General features: G+C 37.6%; 1 protein-coding gene across 1 annotated transcript in view; it reads right to left on the bottom strand.

The window, feature by feature from the left end:
* LOC150083188 (winged helix repair factor 1-like) overlaps positions 1 to 22,852 on the bottom strand; it is a 141,401-nt gene extending 118,549 nt beyond the window's left edge. Inside the window, exons 1-3 of the mRNA XM_090377092.1 lie at positions 22,795 to 22,852; positions 5,019 to 5,131; positions 1,178 to 1,320 (exon numbers count right to left, since the gene is read on the bottom strand). Coding sequence (XP_090233218.1) covers positions 1,178 to 1,320; positions 5,019 to 5,124 — 249 coding nt within the window. The 5' untranslated portion in view covers positions 5,125 to 5,131; positions 22,795 to 22,852. The remainder of the gene's footprint in view (positions 1 to 1,177; positions 1,321 to 5,018; positions 5,132 to 22,794) is intronic.
* Positions 22,853 to 26,237: the final 3,385 nt, after the last annotated feature.

Genomic DNA, 26,237 nt, shown 5'->3' with positions numbered 1-26,237 from the left:
CATTTGACAGCCAATTTGAAAACAAGTAGAAATTTGCAAAATTTTATTGGTTTTATTTTTAAATGAAAAGAAAAAGATGGAGGAAAAAGAGAAAACTGAGTTTCTGCAAAAAGAGGAAGAAACTCTTTGCCACCAACTACATTATGATAATGAAACAGCGAAGGGTCAAATCAAGTAAAAAATATGGATTCTTCATTATAAATCTGGAAAGTTGGCAGCTATGCTAGTATTTATGTCACATCAGGCTCACTCAATATAACACTGGCAACCAGCAGAAACAAGCTGAAGGATAGTACAATCAATTGTAATAAGTTTAGGACAGCCAGAGTGAGAGTCATCTTTGAATGGACAAGTAGTAATCTTTAAACTTTGCAAACAACACAAAGTACTTCGTCTGGAAGCTGTTTATATCATTTTGTGGGTTTCTGTTGTTCTTTTCCCTAATTTTAAACAAAATTTGATGCAAATTTGCTCTCAGTAAAATCACTCATTTTAAAATGTAACAAAAAACTTAAGTTTTCCCAGTTTTTATGTCACACCAGACTTGTACAGTTGTAATAAGTTGAAGGGTAGCCAGAATCTTTGATGAATAAGTGGCCCTCTTTAAACTTTGCAAACCACTGAAAATTCTTCAAACAACAATATCTTCTTTAAAAGCTGTGTGTGGGTTTCCGTTGCACTTTATCCTAATTTGAAACAAAATTTAATGCAAATTCGTAAAATTTGCAGCAATTTTTACAAATTAGTGTAAAGTAAAATCACTTATTTTAAAATGCAATTAACCAAATTCTATTCAATTTTTGCTAATTTAAACTGGTTGCAGATAAACAGACACGATTCGTGTAATATTACGTCTAGATGAATCACTGAATGTGCTGTGATGAGTTGCAACTTCAAGCTGCAATTTCAAGAAGCATATTAAACTATTTAAATACATAAGAAGCAGAAAAATTCAAATTTTTCCTTAAAAATATGAAAAATTATATTAAAAAGTATTGCAATCCATTAGTAAAATGTGAAACACTGATATATTCTAAGCAGAATGAGAAAACCAGAAACTTTTTTAAAAAAAATAAAAAATAAAATAAAGCTGAGCACATGTTGCATGCACTGCAGACATTTCTGTGTTAATGAGACAATCACTGCCAGATTAGCCCTTCCAATATGTAAAACTTACCAGCTGTTTATCCACTTCTGTTCGATTTGGGAGTAGAGCATAAATTTGATGTTTCATTATTATTGGAGGAAGTGGCCTTTCAAATTTTTCAGTAACAAATAAACTACGAATGAAATGAAGGGCAGTCTTGACATCCTTTACCTCTTTAAAAAAAAAAAAAAAAAAAATCAGCTATTTTCTGAATATGAACACAACATTAACAAAGGAATAAGGTAATATAGCAGTGAAAGTTGCCCTTATTTTTATGGGAAGATTTTGTTTCAGTTCTTAGAAAGGAAGCAGTTATAATACATCAAATTACCATGACAAAAGAAACATGATATAATTAATTAAAGGGATCATTTCAAATGCAGGTTATTTCAATAATAAGCAATGGACTTACCATTCAGTCTCGATGATATCTTTCAAAATGTCTCATCAACAGAGAGGGTTTCATACAATTATTGCATTTCTGCTCACATATTAAACACAGAGGGATTTCATACAATAATAGATAATCATAATCATACATATTTCAAATATTCATTCTGATCTTGTCGTCATTTTTTTGGTTTTTATCTGGAGCTGATTTGCTTGTAGACTGACTTTGTGAATGGTCATGATTACACTCGCCACTTGGTGAGTGTAATAATGGTCTGTATATTGAGGTGTTCTCAACTCATCTTTGCATCTTTTCTGAAGATTTTCTGTTCTTTCTGTAGAATCTAACTTTCTCTTTCTTCCTCTTACTGAAAATTTGGTTAGTTTTTACAATCTGGTACACCTTCCGATTGATCATTGCATGTAGCAGTGCTAGCCCACTATAGTTAGTCTTAATTAGGGTGTTTATCCCCCGCTTGCTGCTGTTTTAAAATTGGAAAATGAGTTCCTGATTTTAAAACAGCAGCAAGATGGGGGGGATAAATACCGTAGGCATGTCGATCACTGCTATTACAACAATCAATCGGAAGAGGTAACAGACTGTAAAGACTAATGAAAAATTTACCCATGACTGGACGGTGTGAAAGAGAAGTGTATATTGATTACACACTCTGTCTTCTCCCACTCATCCACCCTTTTGTCCATAGAGCAACTTGCCCTTAATGTCATATTGCTCCAATTTGTACACAGGGTACTTATGAGCAGGCATATGAGGGGCTAGCCTCAGGACTCAACATAGAGGGGGGCCTCTGTAATCTCAACTTTTTAAAGCAATTTATTTTATTTTTTTTAAGCAGCCTGATCCAAAGTAGGGCCCACTTGTACCTACCATGTACACAGAGACTGGTGAAATTTACTGAAAGCGTGGATGACTCATTTCTGCAAAACAGATGTTTTTCCAGGATAAAGGAAAATCGCTCTCTCCTAATTCTCTAATAGGGGTGCTTACAGTAGAACACAGGTTGACTATGGTGTATTGTCCACATCAGGAATATGTCTTAATCTTTTCCACTGACTATGGACACACAGTTGACCAGGTCGATTTCTCAGTACAGTATGTTGGAGAGGCAGTTGTAAATATGTTAAGAACACTACTAAACTGTGGAATGTCAATCCCTTTAGCTCTTAATTCGTGCTTTCTACAGCTGCAGCTCTATTGCCTAAAGGCCTGAGGTGCAAACAGTGCATACCCAGGTCTCTCAAAATCCTTTCATTATATGGAAATTTTATTCGTTCTATGGAAACTATTTTAATTGGACCATCCATGGATTTGAGAATCTATATAAGCTGGGACCCAAAAATTAACATTTAGTTTAATTTACCAGTTGATGAGAGTGCACACATTGAAGTAAATATAAGTACATATCTATATCTTTCAAAGTAGTGTTGTAGTTTAATAAATTTTGATTCTGTTTTAACAGAAAATTTAAATATCATACTTATGTAATGTTTTGTTATCCATTGTGACTATGGCATGAGTTTCCTTTATTGAAAGCTTTTTGGTTTCTCACTCTTAAAATATAAATTGACTCAAGTGTACTTACTGATTTAATTTTTTAAATTGAATCAATATCATTATCAGTTATATTACTCTAAATATTTAAAATTGTCAATAAACAACAAATTAAATGAAGCAGTAATTAAAACAACGATATACAGTTGATTCCGGTTATTTGGGACACATCAGAACTAGTGCATTTTGGCCCGATTAAGCAGCTATCTCAATTATATGAAGTTTCAAGTAAACAGTTAAAAATACAGTGGACTCCCACATTACGACTGATTCTCTGTACAATCAAATCACGTTACGATGGACTCACCATAGTAAAGCACCATTCACTATACGATATGTAGTAAACACCGGTCATTGTGATCATGTTTGTGAATTGAATTTTAATTCTATTAAACAGTGATTCTAATAAGCGAAAATAGGAGAAATATTATCCAGGCTATAAAAGTAAAGATATATTAAGCACAAATTTACACTTCATTACCTTACCAATTAAAAAATTAAATGATACACGAATATCTGCTTTTGGTGTCTTTTTTTAAATTAGAGGGATTACTAGTTTACATATGATTGCAAATCAGTGCACATATGAACAATGTCTAAGAAGGTACGGACCGCAAAGTTTTACAACTAGATATCTAAGAGATCTTAATGAGGTGTACGAAGTGCTAAAGAGGGTAGGGGTAAAATGAATGGGGAAGGTCTGTTTTCCCCTCACTAATTACATAAGAACCACCGACACAAATATAAAATTCAAGGAGCAACAGATGACAGGAGAAAGTTTTAACTGGTTTGGTCTGCTTTTGGTTTTAATGGTGCAAAAACAACTAAGGTGGGCGCCTCCGTAGCCAGGTGGGCAGGGGCAGCAGTGCGTAGCACACGCTTCTTGATTAGACCGGGGTTCGAGCCCGTCACCACCAAATACGGAGGATGCGGAAAGGTCAGGGAATGACCACCGCATATCCCCAGAGCAATATAGCCTTAGTTGCTAATGCTCCTAAAAACCAAATAACAACAACTAAGGTTATAATGTGCCAGGAAAAGATTGAGATTTCAAAAAAGATTGGGTTGTAGATGCAATGAGTCTAGCTAAGTTCAAAGCAGAATTGGATGATTACCTTGTACGAATGGGAATAATATGAATATTTGAATTTTGTTTTATTTTTGTACTTTGGTTAATTCAAGAAAAAAAGTCCAATTCTTTGTATCATTTGGCCTTACTAATACTAATGTCATATCCAGGAATGGGGACATTCCTGGAAATTCCATAATCTACTTGTATAACCTCACTGCATCTATTTTCCTCTCAAAATGTAGCTTCCCTTTCATATTAAAAACAAAGAAACATCCTGAAGTTGTTTATTTTTAAATTAATGACAGATGAACCAAACATTTAAGGAAATAAGTGTTTACAGAAAAGCCAGCAGGTAAACAACACACAATAATACAGCCAGGGATAGGAGAAAAGTTCAATTACCAGTTATTATTAAGCACAGGAGAAAAGTTTATTTAATTACCAGTGATTACTTTTGTCCATTCTGATATGTTTTAAGAAGCATAGAACCAGGGCTAGAAACTACACAGATTAAATTAATATGCCCAGCTGATCAAAAAATTTTTGCTGGCACCTATAATGTAAACTGCTTTAGGAAAAATTAAGGAATTGCATTTCTTTCAGTCCTAATCATCAATTGAAAAATTCCCCTAATAATTTCTGAATAAAATTCGGAGATTTTTTGCCTTCTTTAATAACTGGAAAATATGAAATAAAAAGGTGAGAAAATATCTTTCTTAACTCTCCAGTGTACACTAATAGTATATAATTCAAATGTTCTACAGTTACAATGAACTTTGGTTTCATTTTAAAAATGATTATATAAAAATATACAGAAAAAAAAACAAAATCTCCACCTCTGTTTTCTGTTGAAGTGTTATCTTGTTCTGTCGATAATGGATGCATATTTCTCTTTTTAGATCTTTGAAAATAGGCATTCTGAAATACTCTCTTATGACTCATTTCAAACCTATGAGGAATATCACATAACTTTTTTTTATTATATAATACATATTTATAATTCATATTTTTAAATAAAAACATAATTCTAAATTAATTTACTAATAAATGTGGAATTAAAGGAAATAAGTGTTTACAGAAAAGCCAGCAGGTAAACAACACAGAATAATACAGCCAGGCATAGGAGAAAAGTTCAATTACCAGTTATTATTAAGCACAGGAGAAAAGTTTATTTAATTACCAGTGATTACTTTTGTCCATTCTGATACGTTTTAAGAAGCATAGAACCAGGGCTAGAAACTACACAGATTAAATTAATATGCCCAGCTGATCAAAAAATTTTTGCTGGCACCTATAATGTAAACTGCTTTAGGAAAAATTAAGGAATTGCATTTCTTTCAGTCCTAATAAAATTTATTTTTATCAGTAGTGAAAGATATACTGCAAAATAATACATATCATACATTTTAATACTGAAATAATACTGGTAATGAAATAAAAGTTTCTCCTGAAATACAAATTCATCTGAAACGGAGATATTGGGTAGCAGAGCTATTAACCTCAGTTAAATCTCAACAATTCATCGATATTTACTGAAGAAAAACCCTTTGTGTCATTGAGAAATTATGGGAGTGAAGTTGAAAAAAATGTAATTAATGATGTTGAAATTTCACATATTTATTTAATGAAAATAACTTTTCAGCCTACAGGCCAGTAACACTCCTGGGGTTGATGGCATATACCCTATAATCTTAAGGGAGGCGGGAAGTGAGTGCATTGAACCATTGAGGCTATGAGAGTATCACTGGACTTTGGAGTGATTCTGTTGGATTGGAAAAGTGCCAATGTATCTCCAATGGAAAAGGGTGGTTCTAAGAGTGAAGTGTGAAATTACCAGCCAGGCAGTCTAACTTCAGTAGTAGGGAAAATCATGGAGACAATGATCTAGGGTGGAATTCAGGATAATTTAGGTCAGCATTAGAATTATTAGCATTAGTAGAGGCATATGATGCAAGAAAGCAAGCTTATGCAGCATCAGCCAAAAAAAAAAAAAAAAACACACCTTTCACTTCACCCCTACGTTTGTTCAAAATACCTGTCCAGCTGAGCCTTAAATTTATTTAGGCTATCAACTTACACAACAAGGGATGGAAGTCTGTCCACAACCAACTAGAAGTTAATAGTGGCATGTGATGCAAGAAACAAGTGTATGAGCTTATGCAGCATCAGCCAAAAAAAAAAAAAATCACACCATTGCCTCCAAATGCCTGTCCAGTTCCTCAAATTTATTTAACCTATCAACTTCCACAACAGATGGAAGTTTGTTCCAGCAATTACCCACCCGCTGGCTAAAGGCAAATTTCCGCACATCTATTCTACATCTGTCTTATCTTAATATGAATTTATGACCCCTTAGGTTCATAATCTGACCAAGTTGGAGGATCCCATCAGAATTTAGCGTGCTCAACCGTTAAAGGCCTTATACACCTCATTGAAGCATTAAAGATCACCACGATCACAAAGATCACTTCAGATCACCACGCAGGTGCCTAGTCTCCAGCCACTGCAATTTGCAGCTTAAGCCTCTCTTCGTAAGAGGACCCCTTCATTCCCCCTCACCAATCTTGTTGCCCTTCTCTGTACACGCTCAAGCAAATCTACATTTTTCGTAAAATGAGGCCTCCAAACCTGTACGCAGTACTCAAGGTGGGGCCTGACCATTGCCTTATACAGAGGAACAATCACCTCCTTTTCCCTGCTAGCAAAATTCCTATATATCATTGACAAAACCCCATGACCTGCCCTGGCAACCTGTCTGCATTGCTCAGAAAACTGCTGCTGAGAAAACATTGCTCAGAACCACACAGTTGGTACGTTTCTCTGGGATTACTTCTACCCATATGCAGTACTTTGCATTTGTCAAGGATAAACTTCAGTTGCCACTTCTTAGGCCATCTGCCAAATTATCTAGATCCTGTTGCAGTAGCACACTGCCATTACTGTCATTAACAACCCTGCCAACCTTTGTATCATCTACAAACTTCGACACTAAGCTCGATATACCTTCATCAATATCATTGATAAATATACAAAACAACAGAGGACCCAACACCAAACCCTGTGGGATTCCACTAATAACATTAGTCCACGAAGAGCAGCACCCATTAATTACCACCCTCTGTCTTCTCCCGCTCAACCATCCTTTTATCAATTGTAGCAACTTTCCGTTAATACCATTCTGCTCCAATTTGTACAATAGTCTTCCATGTGCAACAGTGTCAAAAGCTTTCCTGAAATCCAAATATATGATACCAAATTTTTTTTTTTGCATCCAGTTCTTTTGTAACCACATCATAATATCCTATAAAATTTGTCAGACAAGACTTTCCCTTAACAAAACCCATGTTGTGTCAGAATTATTGTTGCAGTCCTGTCTAGATGATCCTGCAATGCATTTTTAACCAGTGACTCCATTATTTTACCCGGAACAGAAGTTAAACTAACTGGTCTGTAATTACTCGTGTCACCCTTCGATCCCCCTATGTGAATTGGGAATTCATTTGCACATCTCCAGTCCGTGGGGACCTCCCCTGAGTCCAAGGATGCTCTCATAATTATGGCTAAGGGTTTGCTTAGTTGTTTTGCTGCCTCCTTTAATATAACTGGATGATCCCATCCACCCCAAGTGGATGGGATCATCATTTCTTATGTTTAACTTAAACAATTTCTAATCCACTTTGCTCTCAGTTATTACAAAATCATTAAGCACCCCTGCTACAATTTCATAACCTTCTGCCATTTTCAAACCTTAATAACTCCTCATGTGTGAATGTAGATGCAAAATACTCATTCAGTTTGTTTGCTATCTCAGCAGGATCATCAACAGTCGAACCATCGACATCAAGTGGACCAATCAGATTCATCCCCTTCCTTTTAGAGTTTATATAAGTAAAGAAATCCTTGCTGTTTTTCTTAGCATCTTTTGCCAAAGATTTCTCGTAATCTGCCTTCACCTGCCTAACCTCCTTTGTGCCCTGATTACAGACTAGCTTATATCTGCCATAGGCTTCCGAGTCGCTTAATAATTTATATGCATCCCATGCATTTTTCTTCTCTGTCATGAGTCTCATTAGTTCATTAGATAACCATTTAGGCCTAAACCTTGAACAATATTTCTTAATAGGTATGAAACTTTTAGTAGCTTCCACGATTAATTCATTGAATGCTTCCCACTTAGAATTTACTGTTGGTAACATCGTCAGTTGATCCCACTGTACAGAATTTAAAAACTGTCTGAGACCACTGTACTCACCTTTACAGAAGCAAAAACTCTTTCCTTTACCTGTGATGGTAATTATATCCTTAAATAAATCCCACATCAGTACACTGCGATCACTGCCACCTAGTGGTTCTTTTATCTGTAAATTCTTAATACATGAATGATCACTGCTGATAACCAGATCAAGAGTATTACCCTCTCTGGTTGCCTCTCGAACATGCTGCTGCAGAAAACAATCATCCAATAAATCCACAAAAGCCTTACTAGTGTGTGAGTGACCAACCCACAAGTTCCAGTCAATATCTCGGAAGTTAAAATCCCCCATTATAAGACATTCTGATTGTGTGTGTGTGTGTGTGTGTGTGTGTGTGTGTGTGTGTGTGTGTGTGTGTGTGTGTGTGTGTGTGTGTGCGTGCCAGGTGCAGACACTCTCTGCACCTGGCATACACACACACACAAAGACATCCTCCTTGGCTACATCATGTTCTGTTCCAGAGAGTTTGGCAAACATTTCACAAGTTGCACATTTTTTTAGGCTGTGATGCGTTGGAGAATTTCCCCCCTCAGTTCTCCCCCGAGTCACAGCACTCCTGCACTTTGTGCCCGTTGCTTTGCTGCTCTAGTCTGAGGCATGATATTTTAAATTAATAAGATCAATAAATTTAATTAATTAATTGTCAATACTACGCTATCTAACAGAATCCTAAATGCAGTGACGCATATTACGCTATATAATTATATGTTAGAGCTGCCTAGTTAACACAATTAAAATTTGACTTCCCTACTACTCTATACAAAAACAATGGCTGCAAGATTCAAACAAAATAACGGTTTTACGTATATTAAGCAGTAATCTACAAAAACTCTTTATCTAAATTAAAAATAAAAATAACTAGCATAACAATAACTATAAGACTACGTTTAAAGTACAATATAAAATAACAATTAGGTAAATAAAAAGGCAAACACATCGCTTTTTTGAAGCCTGTCATTCACAGCTGTAATTTTTAAAGAGAGTCAGCGCCCTATGTTTCTCAATCTTTTTTTAATTATCGCCCTATAAATTTTGATAATTATTTTATAATTTTATAAATTTTTATAAATTTATAAAAAAATTTTTTTCTAATTGCACCCCCCCATGAAATTTTTAAATGTGAAAATACTTTATGCTTACTTTTTTTTATTCAATGGGATTCCTGCGTCTAATGCTTCTTAGTTAAAAGTTCAATGTTTGCTATGATGTTTAATTATGTTTAATTCTAATGCCTCATCTTGAACATATATCAATTCTGTTTCTTTCCTTTGTAATATTTTATTTACTGAACTAAAACCACTTTCAACCATATAAGATGTTGGAAAACAAAGCAGTACTTTGGCCATTTCAGACAGCGTTGTTGGATAAAGAAGTTTAGTTGTTTTTGACCACCCCCCCCCCCAACAACTCAGCCATTCCACTTTTTTTTCAAATTTATATTCGCATTCTTTGTTACATCTCAATTCAATGAGATCTTGACTTCCTTCACTAGCAGACCCCGCATCACATCCAATTGGATCTAACATCCATGGCTTCATTTCAAAAGAAAATATGTCTGAAAATCTATTTTTCATTTCACCTTTTAAAGAACACAAATGATCTAAATTCTTAAGATCATTCCTTGGTGAGAGATTCGTTGATTTTAGCTAACTCCTGCATATGATCCCGTTCAGGTAGCTAACAAACCGAATGAGTATTTTGCGCCTACATTCACATATGAGGAGTTATTCAGAGAGGGGAATACAAGAGGTGTATTAAACTATGGTAGTGAATTAAATGGTTTTTTAATAACTGAGAAAAAATGGAGGAGATAAACATAAAAAAGGCACCTGGAATAGATGGGATCTATCCAGTTATATTAAAGGAGGCAGCAAAGGAAGTAAACAAACCTTTAGCCATAATTATGAGAGCTTCTTTGGACTCAGGGGAGGTACTCATGGCCTGGAGATGTACAAATGTAACCCCAATTCACAAAGGAGGATCAAAGGATGGCACAAGTAATTACAGACCTGTTAGTTTAACTTGTGTTCTGGGGAAATTAACAGAGGCACAGGTTAAAGAAGCACTGCAGGATCATCTAGACAACACTTCGGTTATAGTTTGGACACAGCATGGGTTTGTTAAGGGAAAGTCTTGTCTGACCAATTTGATTGGATACTAGCTTTTGGATTGGATAAAGCTTTTGATACTGTTGCACATGGAAGACTACTGTACAAATTGGAGCAGTATGGCATTAAGGGCAAAATGCTGCTATGGATAAAGGGATGGTTGAGTGGGAGAAGATAGAAAGTGGTAATCAATGGACACTGCTCTTCGTGGACTAATGTTATTAGTGGAGTCTCCCCGGGTTCAGTGTTGGGTCCATTGTTGTTGTCTGTATTTATTAATGATATTGATGAAGGTATATCAGACTTAATTTCTAAGTTTGCAGACGATATGAAGGTTGGCAGGGTTGTTAATGACAGTATGCTACCTGCAAGAGGATCTAGAAGCATTGAGCAGATGGGCTGAGAGGTGGCAACTGAAATTTAACATTGACAAATGTAAGGTACTGCATATGGGTAGCAGTAACTCCAGAGTAATATATCAACTGTGTGGTACCACACTGAAGGTGGCAGAGAATGAAAAGGACCTGGGGATAATTGTACAGTCAGATATGAAGTTCTGAGCAGTGCAGACAGTCTGCAAGAGTAGTTCATGGTGTCTTGTCAATGATATACAAAAATATTTCTAGCAAGGATAAGGAGGTGATTATTCCCTTGTATAAGGCAATGGTCAGGCCACACCTTGAGTACTACATATAGGTCTGGAAGCCCCATTTTAAGAAGGATGTAGAGCTGTTGGAATGAGTACAGAGAAGGGCAACAAGATTATTGAATGGAACAAAGGGTTGCTCTTACGAAGAATGGCTTAAGATTTGGAAATTACAGTGTCTGGTGACTAGGTTTGGTTTTTAATGGCGCATTTTTGGCAGCTAAAGCCATAATGCGCCAAGTCAAATTTAAGATGCTGCTAAACATTTTGGTAGCCAAGGCTACCATGTCAAACAATTAATTATTACGTTAAAAAGGACCAAATAAAAGCATAAAAAGTATAAAAACTTAGATCCTTGTATAAAAATTAATAGTTTGTAGAAAGTTAAAAACGTCGGACATATTGTCTTTGTCACCTATTATCTGACTGAGTGTAAATGGCTCAGTCAAATTATTAAAAGCAGTAAAGCACAAGCGTCGCGCTTCTATAAAAACAGGACATTCTATAAAAAGATGACAGACGGTTAAAATAACATTACACATCTCACACATAGGTGGGTCATCCGCCCTCAGCAAATAGGAATGTGTTAGATGACTATGACCTATGCGGAGCCGAGCAAGAACAACTTCCTCTCTTTGGACCCTGCGTAGACTGGACTGCCATTGCGTAATTACAGGCTTGATGCGATGTAATTTATTTGTGGCCTGTCCGTGCCAAGAATCTTGCCATTGGGAGAGTAATTTAGAACGTATTATTTGCCTGTAGTCTGTATAAGGGACTGAAAGGCAATGATTATCCAGGGAAATGGCTGATTTGGCAGCGGTATCAGCTAATTCATTTCCCCGGATCCCAATGTGGCTTGGGATCCAGCAAAAGCGAATATCAAATTCTAATTCCACAAGAGAAAAAAGAATCTTCCGGATCCTGGACAGGATCGGATGAGGGTTATACCTCACCGATACTAGTGCCTGTAATACGCTCAATGAATCACAATAAATCATATACCTCTGGTAGTCGCGATTTTTGATGTGATCTAGGGCTGATTGTATTGCATGCAACTCTGCAGTATAAATGCTAGTTTCTTGTGGGATCTTATAGGATAAAGTTTTGTGAGGGAAGACAACAGCAGATCCCACATAACATTCTAACTTTGAGCCATCTGTATAGATTGGCAGAAAGTCAGAATGCTGCTGTCTATGTGACGCAAAGAGTTGCTGGTAGACAGATGGCAGTGTAGTAGCCTTCTCCCAGATCTTAAGGGAGAAGTCGCAAGTTGGAAAATAAGCATGCCAGGGTGGAAAGAATTGCCTTGGTGACCAGGCAACGTTGTCTACCGTCAAGTTCAGCTCATTCAGCAGCCCTTGAATGCGAATACCAAAAGGTTTGTTGGCAGTCCGCGGGTGTTGTAGAGGTTTTCCCAGCGCGGCTCAAAAACGGATGGCCACGTGGGATGATCGGGCAGGGATTTTAATTTGAAGGCATACTGTAAGGACAACTGCTTACGTTGAAGAGACAGAGATGGTTCATTTGCTTCAACATAAAGGCTTTGGACAGGAGATGTGCGAAATGCTCCAGTGGCTGTCCGGATGGCTTGATGGTGGATTGGGTCTAACCACCGAAGTGCACTATCTCTAGCAGAACCATAAACCTGAGACCCATAGTCGAGTTTGGAACGGACAAGTGCTCGGTAAAGGCGAAGAAGGGTTGAACGATCTGCGCCCCATGAAGTTGACGAAAGGGCACGAAGGATGTTAAGCCCTTTGACACATCTTGTCCTCAGCTGACGAATGTGTTGTAAAAATGTCAGCTTTTTGTCGAAAATAAGTCCAAGGAATTTGAATTCTGCTACAACTGGGATGTTATTTTGCCCAAGCCTTAATTCTGGGTCAGGATGAAGATTACGTTTGCGACAGAAGTGTACACAAACAGTCTTCTGTGATGAAAATCTGAACCCATTAGCCAAAGACCAAGCTGTAAGATGATCAATGGTTTTCTGCAATTGCCTTTCAATGACCCTCATATTGCATGAATTACAAAACATAGCAAAGTCATCAACATAGAGGGCATTGTTTACAGTCGGTGGAAGTTGTTCTGCGATAGAGTTTATTTTGATTGCGAAAAGCGTGACTTAGAACGGATCCTTGTGGGACTCCCTCTTCCTGAGAGAAAACTCGAGAGAGGGTGGATCCTAAACGGACTTGAAACTGGCGATTCAAAAGAAAGTTTTTAATAAAAAGAGGAAGGTTACCTCTAAGACCAAAGTTATAGAGGTCTTTTAAAATCCCAAATCGCCAGGCTGTGTCGTACGCTTTTTCAATATCAAAGAAAACTGCTACCAAATGCTCGGATTTAATAAAAGCATCACGCATGGACGTTTCCAATTGGATTAAATTATCCAGAGTGGATTGATTTCTTCGGAAGCTGCACTGTGTCCTGGAAAGCAGACCATTTGTTTCTAAATACCATACAAGGCGTGCATTAACCATTCTTTCCAGGACTTTGCACAAACAGCTTGTCAGAGCAATAGGACGTTAGTTACTTAGATTGATAGGGTCTTTTCCTGGTTTTGGGAAAGCAAGGACAATAGCAATTTGCCAGGAATCCGGAAATTGTTTGTGAATAAAAATTCTGTTAAACAGAATTAAAAGGTGATCCTTAGATTGTGGTGAGAAGTGTTTTAGCATTTCGTAGTGGATGTTATCGGGCCCCACAGCACTTGCATGCGTGAGAGAGAGTGCTGCATTTAACTCTTCCTGTAAAAAGGGCTTGTTATACGATTCAAGCCCTTTTGAAGAGAAGTTCGGTGGGTTTTTCTCAATTTTCTTTTTCAGGGCCAAAAACTCTGCGGGAAAAGATGTTGTTGCAGAGATATTTGCAAATGTTTCCCCTAAAGTATTTGCAACTGCAGTTCGATCTGCAATTGGACATCCGTTGTGCTTGAGGATCACTGAAGGGCATGGTGAATATTTTCCCTTCATTTTCCGGATCTTATCCCAGACTACTTTTGAGCTAGCAGCCTGAGTTATGGAAGATGTAAAACGAATCCAAGATTTCCTTTGGCTCTGATGTCATACATAACGCGCTTTCGCACATGCACGTTTGAATGATATTAAATTTTCAGTCGTGGGATATCGGCGGAATATCCCCCACGCTTTGTTTTGTGCTTTTTTTGCTGCCATGCATTCTGAATTCTACCAAGGTTTGGGAAATAGTGGGAACCGGCTGGATGATTTTGGGATTGCAATTGCAGCTGCTTGGACAATCGTTTCTGTGACATACATGACTGCTTCATTGATTGGCTCCTGACTGACTGTAGCAATGTCAAAGTTTGCCAGATATTGAAAGGCATTCCAGTCAGCCTGATCAATCTTCCACCGCGGTAAACTAAATGGCAGACAGGGTCTACCACTAGTTAGGGTTGTTATCATGGGGAAGTGATCGCTTCCATATGGATTTTCTTCTACCTCCCAAGTAAGTGAAGGAAGGAGAGAAGGGGAGCAGATAGAAAGATCAATGGCGGAGAATGTACGGTAGGCATGTGGAAGAAGGTGTTTGTTCCCACATTTAAGAGGGAGAGGCCATTGTCAGTGAGCATACGCTCTATGACTCGCCCCCTGCGATTGATGTTAGCACCACCCCACAGAGAATTATGTGCATTGAAATCCCCAAGAATTAAACAAGGGGAAGGCAATTGCATGATAAGATCATCAAGGCCTTTCTGGGGGATGTCAATCCCAGGTGGCAAATAAACGGAGCAGACAGTTAATAAGAACCCCACTGAAAGGCGAATTGCTACAGCCTCAATGCTAGTTGTAAGCTGCAAAGGCTGAAATGGGATCTGGTTGCCGATGAGGATTGCGACTCCTCCATGAGCAGGACCGTCCACAATTCTATCCTTACGAATGATGATAATGTTATGCATAGTGGGGTCGTCATTTGCCTTTAAATAAGTCTCCTGTATGCAAAAGCAAGCTGGTTTGTGCTTTTGCAGGAGTGCCTTGATGTCATCAGTATTTTGCCGGAATCCACAACAGTTCCACTGTAGGAATTTAGCCATTATTTTGGATTGGTGGGTCCATCAGGCGGCTTCCGAGGTGCTGAGGGCTTACCTTTTTCAGTTCTGGCTTTCTCCTTCCTGGGGAAGTATGGACGCTGTCCAGTGTCCATTTCCTCCTCAGCAAAGAGCTCCAAAACTGAGTTTTCTTGTACCTCCTTCTGCTCGACATCCATGTTTTCTTGGGTACTAGGTGGTATTTCACCTTTCTTATTCTTTTCTTTTGCATTTGCTTTTGTTATTTGTGGAGCATTAGGAGGTACCGATATAGGAGTGGCAGCTGATTGGTCCTTCTGTGCAGGTTTTTGGGAGCTTAAAAGATAACGTGCAATGGGAGTAAATGATTCTTTTGGAGGGACGGACATGTCCGTCTGAGTCCCAATCGAACACCTCCCTGCTACCTTCTGGGCGTAGGTAGGTTTTCTGATGTTGAGAGGTTTCACTGCTTTCCTTGCCTCCTGGTACGATATGTTTAGCTCTGCCTTCAGCTGTTGAATTTCTTTTTCTTCTTTCCACCTCTGGCATGCTCGTGAGTAGGCCGGGTGTTGTGTTCGCCTTCACAGTTAATGCAGGTGGGTTTCGTGGCTGAACATGCTGTTGTTTCGTGGTCCTTTGCACCACATCGAGCGCATGCAAGGACTCCACGGCAGGCCATTTGAGAATGTCCATATTTCTGCCATTTAAAACACCATAAATGGTTTGGAACATATGGACGGACTGGACAGTTGATGTAGCCAGCTTTAATCTCATCAGGAGGTTTGGGAGAGTTAAAAGTCAGGATAACACTCCTGGTTTTAACAATTTTTCCATCCCTTCGCGCAGTGATTCTCTTGATGGCAATAACTCCGTGGTTTTAATTCGGAGCAGATTTCCTCCTCGGTGACATCGAGAAGGTCCCACTCCGCAATGACACCTCTCGATGAATTGAGTGTTCTGTGTGATGTCACTGTTATGGGTATTCCTCTGATTGATGTTACTCGGAGTAGATGTTCAGACTGCCTGTCATTTTTTGTTTCAATCAAGAGGTCCCCAGAACGGAGCCTCTTAACTGACTTGGGTGTACCTGCTAACCCATCCAACCCTTTTTGTATAAAAAAGGGTGACATTTTACCAATCGGTGTTTCGTTGGTGGAATGCATTATTAAGAACCTTGGGACAGGCCCTGATGGTAGTTCGGTTCGCTGCCTCTTTGTAGCAATAATGCTATCTGCCTCTCCGTCATTATTTTCAGATAGGGACCGGGTTGGGGCCCCTGAAGGAATATATTTATCAGGATTCATGAAGTTTTGAAGTGGTTCAGTGCCCGGGCTCCCCACCCACCACGGAGCCCAAAGGGACGCCCACTACCCGACATGCAATAAATGTGCTCAGGAGTGGAACGCCAGGGTTACCCAGACACTATACCCGCACCGCCGCCAGCCTGAATCCTGTCCCTCGGACCATGAGGGTAGGGGCGTGGCATTGACACAGTTGACCCTCGCAGGCGAGCCTACTAGCCGATTGATCCTAGCTGGGCCTTCCAGGACCACCCGTCTTGTCGAAGCAGGGGCCAAAGTGGTGTATTGAAGCTGGGCCCCTCAACCACCAGGATCCCCCTTTCCGAATTTCCACGGGTCGCAGCGCACGGCAAACACGGCGGATTCCATTGATGTAAGTCTGGAACCTGGGCTGTGGGCGTTGGATCCCAGTGATGCTAGTCTGGAAGTCCAGCAGCGTCACTGGGAGGTCCCCTCACCACGTACAGGTGCCCACGTCGAGGGGGTGATCTAATTGAGGTGTATAAGGCCTTGAATGGTTTGAGCAAACTCAATGTTGATGGGATTCTGCCTCTTGCCCAGATTAATCGCCTGAGGGGATATATATATATTCAAATTGAGGAAAGACAGTTGTAGAATAGATGTGTGGAAGTTTGCCTTTAGCCAGTATGTGGTTGATTGCTGGAAAAAACTTCCACCTGTTGTTGTAGAAGTTGACAGCTTAAATAAATTGAAGGCAGTACTAGGACAAACATTAGGCCTGACATAGCCAAGTGGTCAGGAGTGCAACCTTTGAATGGACCAGGGTTCAAGCCTGTGACTACTAAATACGATTAACATTTGTACTGATGGATTTATTGTAAACTCCACTGTCCTGGTGATCACGCCAGGACAGTGGAGTGATCACCAGGACATCATAAACAAGAACATCTGGAGCGAATGGGTGGGTGAAATGGGAATTTTTTTTTTTTTTCTTTTGGTTGATGCTATATAAGCTTACTTTCGTGCATCATATGCCTCTACTAATGCTAAGATCATGAAATTGTTTTCTCATTAATATTTCCAGTTTTTCAGTGATGGCTTTTAATATGTCTTAGCAGTCTATCACCATAATTAATTTTCCTTGAATTTGAAGTGATACCTTCATTAAGTTTTCAAAAATTCCAAGCCATATAGTATGTGTTGTTTTTGTGTTTGCTAATCTGTCTCCTTCGCTTTCTAGAAACCTAATTATCGTATCAAAAAGGTTTATATATCTTGTTAGACAGTTTCCTTTAGAAAGCCATCTGATTTCTGTATGTAAAAGAAGCCTCCCATACTGTTCTTCGTTAGCAACACAAAAATGTGGCTTTATTTTATTCATGGTTTTAATAACTATACTGAGAGTTTGATAAAGAATGGACTAATAATTTTTGCAACCATATGATGTCAGTGCACAATGCAGTGTATTGCAAGAACTTCGTGACATACTTCCTTTAGGTGGGCTATAAAACCTTTGTCTTTCAACAATGGAGGTAGTACCATCAATGGCACAGAATACCAAATTTTCCAATACTACTTGTTTTTCATTAAACCATGTTTTTAAAGCAGCAAAAATGGATGCTCTAGTACAGTCAGTTTCTATAGATTTTACAAACAACAAATATTCTTGTATTTACAATCATCATCGAAATAACGAACGCATGACATTAGAAGGGCGTTATTGTCAGTAACTGTGGATTCATCAATCTGAATAGAAATTTTTTTTGTTTTTAGTCTGTCAATTAGCTGCTCTTCAATGTTAACTGATATCTCATTGATTCGTCTTCGAATTGAATCATTGCTCAATGGCAAAGCTTTTAAAATACTGGAAGGATTCTGATGCATCCCTATTGAAATTAGTCTCCAATGCAGGTCTTATCACAATCTCAGAAACTGTATGAGAACTACCAGTTTCTGCAATTATTTCTTAAATTTTATAAGATGCAATAATTCTATAGTCATTTATTTATATGTTCTTCTTAAATAAGGAAGTAACTGTGTTGTGGTGCTCAAAATTCTGTTTTAAATTTTTTAAATATTCGATATGTTTACCAAAAAGTGATCTAAAAGAGTTGATGGTTTCATAATCTCATTTGAAAAAGAACTATTACACATAAGACACATAGGCTGCCTCGAGTCGAATTGGCTTTCAATAAAACCATAAGCTAGATATTCATCCAGATACTGTCAACACTTTTTTTTCAGCACTTGACATGATTTATGATGGTTTAAATAACTGCCAAGAATTAAATAATAAAATACAAACTATTTTTATTTAACTCTCATAGCTCATGTCACTCACAAAAGCACTGTGCATCAAGAATAAACAACTTCCACTTGGAAACAATAAATCAATATTAATTGTTGTTTAGAAAGTAGAAACAACAGACAAACATTTCCTCTCCCATCCATGCCTCATATATTAACCAACGAAACAAAAGAATAAATAAACCATGCCCACCATGCCGCCGCCAAGGTTGCAGCTGTCGAAAAGGCGCAAATGCCATGGATTGTGGAGACATTACCTCTGAAAGCACTTAAGCATTTAATGCCTATGAAGAGCAAATGTGGTTAAATTAAACCACGCCCACTATCTTCCTTTTATCAATATTTCTCACTCACTCTTAATATAGTATATCTATATGTTAAAAATCAGTTGTCTCAGGGGAAAATAAAACCCAATGAGAGAAATTAAATATTAAGAAACAAGATGTCATCGAGTAGGGTCAAACTTTCGAGGACCACAAACCATGTAGTGCCCATTATTTTTTCTCCCCCCAAAAAAAACAATTTTTGCCCTCTTGGGGGCCATATTGCTAAAACTGAGAATCCCTGATTTAGATAGAAATGGAATTCTGAAGGATACTCAGCATAGTTTTGTAAAGGAAAAATCATGTTTAACTAATCTGGTTAGTTATTTTGACAGGGTCACTCAAGAGCTGAACTTAGGGAATAATTTTGAAATTGTTTATTTGGGTTTCAGCAAAGCATTCGACTCAGTCTGACATGAGTGATTACTTTATAAGCTGAAACAGGTTGGAATCACAGGGAAAATCCTTAGCTGGATAGATGGATGACTTCAGGGCAGGATGCAGAGGGTTGTGATAAATGGTTATTCCTCAGATTGGGTTGATGTAAGAAGTAGGGTTCCCCAAGGATCAGCATTAGGACTACTTTTGTTTTTGATTAATGACATCAATGAAGGGATACAGGGCGTGATGTCTAAATTTGCAGATGATGTAAAGATCAGTAGAAGTAGTTAAGGATCACCGCCAAGCAGAGGCTTCTCCAGAGTGACCTAGATAGACTTCAGAGATGGTCAGAAAAATGGCAGCTATGCTATAATCCAGCAAAGTGTAAGGTATTACACCTGGGGAACAGGTGTAATACAGGTGTATAACAGCTATAATCCAGCAAAGTGTAAGGTATTACACCTGGGGAACAGACCGCAAAATAACTTATACATTTGATGGAGTTGAACTAAAGCCAGTAGTGAAGGAAAGGGACTTTGGTATTACGATACGGTTAGACATGAAGTTTTCTAAGCATTGTATACAGGTTGCAAAGAAGGCCTATAGTGTCCTATCAATGATTTATAGAACAATTACTAGTAGAGATGAGGACATCATAATGCCATTATATACGGCTATTGATATTGTTAGACCACACTTGGAATACTATGTTTAAGTATGGAGACTGCACCTAAAGAAATTGTGCTTCTTGAAAGGGTCCAAAGAAAAGTAACTCACCTGGTGAGATAGGCAAAAGGGAGTCCATATGAGGAAAGACTTCGAATATGTGGGTTGCAGAGCTTGAAAACTTGGCACCTTAGAGGAGACTTGATTGAGATGTTTAAAGCTCTGAGAGGCATAAGTAAAATGAACGAGGCCCAAATTTTCACGTTTATAAATGATTCTAGAACTAGGAGCCATAATTTCAAGTTACGGGGGGGGGGGGGGATATGTTTAGCATGGATTACAGGAAGTTTTATTTTAGCCAGTGAGTTATAAATTACTGGAATAAGTTACATACATGGGTGGAAGAGGCTAACAATTTGGAAAAATTCAGAGGTCAGCTGGATTACCTACAGGAGGAGGAAAATGCACAGGTTGTCTATTTCCTTTTCTCTAATTAATTATTATTTTTTTTTACTTATTATTATAATTTATTTTATTTATTTATTTTTTCTTCTTCTTGGCTGGTGCAGCATAAGCCATAGGCTTCCCTGGACCATGTGGCAATTTCTAATACTAATTCAATTGCTGATCAAGTCATATCCTCATATTGGTTAGCAATTGAACTGCTGAGATTTAACAGCTACCAACAGCTGTATCTCAGTTCAGGACAAATTATCAACATGAGAAATCCCAAATGTACTTCTTATACTGTTCAAGATATGATTATACGATTGAAACAGCCTATTAAATTTTAACTGAAAATTTTTTCACATCCTCCTGCAACCATCCATTTCCAGTTTAAATTTATGTCTCCTTGTGCATGCATGTATTATCTGAGAAAGAGTAAGGATGCCATCAGCATTTTGTTTACTTAATCCATTCAAAGCCTTAAACATTTCAATCAAGTCTCTTTACAGGTGCCTAGTTTAAAAGCATATAATTTGCAGAACTGAAGTCTTACTTGGTAAGAGTGTCCATTTATGTTCCTAACTAATCTTGTTCCTCATCTCTGCACCCATTCCAACAGATCCACATCCTCCTTACAATGAAGTTTCCAGATCTGTATGTAGTATACTCACTGCCTTATAAAAAGAGATAACCTCCTTATGCCTGTTCGCAAAATTCCTGCTTATCATTGGCAGTACCCCATGAGCTGTCCTAGAAGCCTGTCAGCCTTTTTCATTCTCCACCAACTTGAGTATGCCTAAATAGTGTTATTATGGGACTATTACTGCTACCCAAAATGATATTAATAAATATTGAAAATGGTAAGGAACTCAGCACTGAAACTGGAGTCCATTAATAACATTAGTCCAGAAAGAGCAGTGCCTATTAATAACCACCATATTATTCATATATTCCCATGTTATAATGATGCATGCATTCCTTGAAAAGAAAGTAAGTAGTAAATTTTAAATATAACAGTTTTCCCTAATACAGTATTAGGAAAAAGTAGACTTGGCTATTTTTATTTTGCATAAATCACAATAACAACTGACTAGCTCTATATAATATAACAGGGTAAAAAAAGAAAAGATTTAAACTTTCTGGATCACTGATTTATTTAACATGGCATTATCCTTATTAGGCTTATAGCCATGGAAGAAAGAAAAATTGCAGAATGAAAAAATTAATATATACTTTTACTGTTTTTTGTTTATCTTATTCACAGACAATGAAACTTCTTATTCTATTGAAACCAGTAGTGGTATTGGCAAACGATGCAAAAAAAAAAATCACTTCACCCATCTATACCCTCCAAGAATTTGTCTAGTTCTTCCTTGATTTTATTCAAACAACTATCCACTCCACAACACATGGAAGCCTGTGAAACACGTTGGTCAAGTCGCATAGATGCTCTTGAACCACTGCAATACCATTTAGATGGTATATATGATGCACTGTTGGAGTTGTCAGAAAATAATGAAAAAGATGCTGTCATGTCATTTAGCAGGGTAACTATGGTATAGTATCCTAAAAAAACTTAATGTGGTTTGCAAGATTTTGTAGAACCCATGTTTAAATCTTATAGCATATTTAAGACTCCTTAAAGAAGCTAAACATTTTTTAGTAGAAAAAAAGTTCTGATGCAAGGTTTGAAGAACTGATAATTTCTAGCAAACTTGCAAATGCTTCTGACATATAAGCCACTTTTAAAGATAATTGTACCTCTAAGAGCTCAAAAAACAACAACAAAAATTTTGATTATGAATCACGCGATGAATGTATTCAGGACTCCACACTGAAATTTAAGATTGAAATTTACTTCGTTGTTCTAGATAAAGCAATAGCTTCTATTGAAAAACGATTTGAGTTATGGGAAGATCATTGTTTGTCCTATTTTTTGTATAACTTTTTGTATAATTTTAAAGCATTAGGAGGAATGTCAAAAGATGATTTAAGCAAATACTACACAGGTTTACAACTATCCCTTACAGATGGCGAGCATAAAGATATCAATGGGACGGGGCTTTTCAAAAAATTACTAGATCTATCTCTTCCCACTGATATTCATTACCCATTACCAAATATTTGCATAATAACGAACTGCTGTCTTTGTTTCTAAATGTAATAATGGAATCAAAAATTTTACTCACTTTACCTGTATCTGTGACTTCAGGAGAATGCAGTTTCTCAAAATTAAAGAATTAAAAACCACATGAAAACGACAATGACACAAGATCATTTAGTAGTGCTAGCAGTTCAGAATAATTGATGCTTTCCAATAGATATTGGAAAGCATCAATTATTCTGAACTTTCAAATGAGTTTGCAGATGTAAAAGCCAGAAAGATTGAGTTAATGTAAAATTTGTTTATTTGTAATCCTTTATATTTTCTGTTTCGAAAATATATTTGTTAAGCATCTTTGTGTTTGTCCTTTATTATTTTTAAATTTGCATCTTTTGTAATAATCTATATATATAAAACACTTAGGTATGCTGCCCAAGTTTTCCAACTATTAATTGTTGCCAGCACCCACTCATGCGGTTCCTCGCATGAGCACCATACCGGGCATTCTTTATTAATTAATTTTTGTACTAACGTTTTTCGACTGAAGAAAGGCAACCTATGCCTGAAAGATATCGATGTATGTTTATTTTATGTCTTCAATTTTAATAAACTGTTCTAAGTTTTAAAAAGTGTAAAAATGGCTGAACAGTGTGTAAGAACTTTAAGAAAATGTAGAAGAAATGCTAATAAAACATTAGAGGAGATCTAATAGACTAAGAGACCGAAACGAGACTCTACGACTACGAAGATGGACAGAAAACATTGAAAACAAGAGAAGCAAGATTGGAAATGAGAAAGTGGGCGAAATGTCGTAGGACTAATCAAATAGAAGTACCAGAAGCAAATAATCAACAAGCTGTAATTAATGTGTAAGAGCATGATATAGGAAACGTGTTACAACTGTGAGTATTGCAATGCAAGATATTGTAAGGGGAATGGGGTACATGAGTTAAACACATTGAATAAATACACTAAATGTTGTCATGATGGAAAGGTGTCGCTTAACCCACTGTCCGAGACACCTACTCTATTACGAGAGCTACTTACAGAGGTATACATGTGAAGCAAATAACTACAGAGAACGTATACGAGAGTATAACTGAGCAATGGCATTCGCATCAATGGGCACAGAGATTAATCATGCATCTGTACTGTAATATTGCAAGATTGCATGAAGAAAAGCTGAGGGCCCGAATCAGTCATCGGAAAAATTAATAAGGTTATTACATTACAGTACTCGCAGGGTTGATTATAATTTGTATATTTTTTGTTTTATGCAAATTTTAATAGGTGATTTTCAAATTAAACTGTGATTATTTTTATCAATCTGGTTTTTGTGAATTGACTATTAGTATTTAGATGTTAAATAATAAATATTTCCTTTTGTTTTCTCATATTCTCTTATTATAACGTTCATAAATATGCATAAATATAAATATACAGATTTGTTTGTATACAGCCTGTGGCGGAAAAACGTTTATCATTGGGCTACCATTTAGGTGGCTTTGGGCTCACTATTGTTACCTGTGGCAGAAACCTTTTGGTAACTAGAGAAATGAATAACTTGCAAAACTTTAAGTAAAATAAAGCATTTAAAGAATAGGATCATGGGATCTTGGATGGGTAATCTTGGATGTGCTAAGAGCTGACATGAACCAGCTGGTTGCAGAAAAAACGTGGGAAAGGCAAAAAGAACGGAGTCAGAGAGGAGATCGCGCAAAGGATCATGTGATGTGAACTTTGGATGTGATCAGAGCTGGCATAAACCAGCTGGTTGCGGAAAAACGTTTAGGATAGGATTCGGGCTAACCATTGCCATCCAGGGCAGAAACCGTTTGGTAATCAGAGAAATGGATATCTTGAGGGCAGTGATCTTGGATCTGCTCAGAGTTGGCATAAACCAGCCAACTCCAAGATCATGCATTACATACGCATCAGCCTTACCAGTTGAAGCGCATGTATTGTAAGAGTTACTGTACCCGTCTGTATTACGGAAGCAGTTGTATATTTCCATCATGAGGCGAATAATAAACGTTTTTTCTGCAACCAGCTGGGCCAGTCAAGAATATTTGAATCGGTTCGCGATTGGGAGATAACAGACTCCAAATTACATGTATAAGTAGAATCGTTTGCTTGTCATTGGCCATTCTCATTAAGTTGTAGAAGTTCTCGTTGGCGTCGAAACCGGTCTTCTTCTCGAAAAAGTTTCGAAACCGGTCTTCTTTTCGTAGTCGCATTACAAGGACATTACATTACATTATGCAGGTCATTAGCACATGCTTCGTCAGGATCAATGTCGCCTTTGTCTTGACTAGTGATGGCTTGTGATTCTGATGTATGGGGGTGCTGCTTCTTAAAATAAAACAAATTGCCTTGGTTATAAGTCATGTAGACATAGATAGTAATAATAATACATAAGTTAAATATACTACAAAACATTAACTCGACACTATTAACACTTACCATTAACAGACTTGGGTAACCTTCAAATTCTATTTAAAAATAAAATCCATTCTTCGGTTTTTAATTTGTTGAAAATAGATTAATAACTTTTTCATTCAAATTTGATGCACTATTGATCAAGCTATTCTCTATTAAAAGCATTGTTTCAGCATTTAGCTTTTCCTGATTCATAGTGCTCTTTAAAAATGTTTTTATTCTTTTTAATGTCGAATGGTAGCGTTCGGGTTCCGAAGTAGTCATCGGAATGGTCGAAAGAATTTTTATGAGTTTTGTAAGTTCACCAAGTTCCCCAGGGTTCGGTGTTGGCCCCATCGTTGTTTTGTATATTTATCAATGATATAGATGAAGGTATATCAGGTTTAATGTCCAAGTTTGCAGATGATACAAAGGTTGGCAGGGTTGATAATGGCAGTAAAGACAGTATGCTACTCTAACTGGATCTAGATAAGTTGGGCAAATGGGCTGAGAAGTGGCAACTGAAGTTTAACATTGACAAATGCAAAGAACTGCATATGGGTAGCAATAACCGAAGAGAAATGTACCAACTGTGAGGCCCTGCACTCAGGGAAGTGGAAGGCGAAAAAAGACCTGGGGATAATTGTGCAGTCAAATATGAAGTTCGCTGAGCAGGGCAGGTCATGGAGTCTTGTTAATGATACATAGGAATTTTGCTAGAAGGAACAGGAAAGTGATTATCCCATTATACAAGGCAATGGTCAAGCCACACCTAGAGTACTGTGTACCAGTCTGGAAGCCTCATTTTAGGAGGGATGTAAAGTTGCTAGAACGAGTACAAAGAAAGGCAACAAGATTGGTGAGGGGAACAAAGGGGTGCTCTTACTAAGAAACCAAGAAGTTCTGCAAATTCCAGCGCCTGGAGGGTAGGCACCTGGGAGGTGATCTGATTGAGGTGTATAAGGCCTTGAATGGGTTGAGCAACTTGAATGCTGATAGGATGGGGCGCCTCCGTAGCCAGGTGGGAAGGAGCAGCAGTGCGTAGCACACGCTTCTTGATTAGACCGGGGTTCGAGCCCGTCACCACCAAATACGGAGGATGCGGAAAGG

Source organism: Mastigoproctus giganteus, chromosome 7, assembly GCF_048544385.1.
Source record: "Mastigoproctus giganteus isolate SK-2022 chromosome 7, ASM4854438v1, whole genome shotgun sequence".
NCBI classification, from domain to species: Eukaryota; Metazoa; Arthropoda; class Arachnida; order Uropygi; family Thelyphonidae; genus Mastigoproctus; species Mastigoproctus giganteus.
This window is presented reverse-complemented; position numbering and strand designations above follow the sequence as displayed.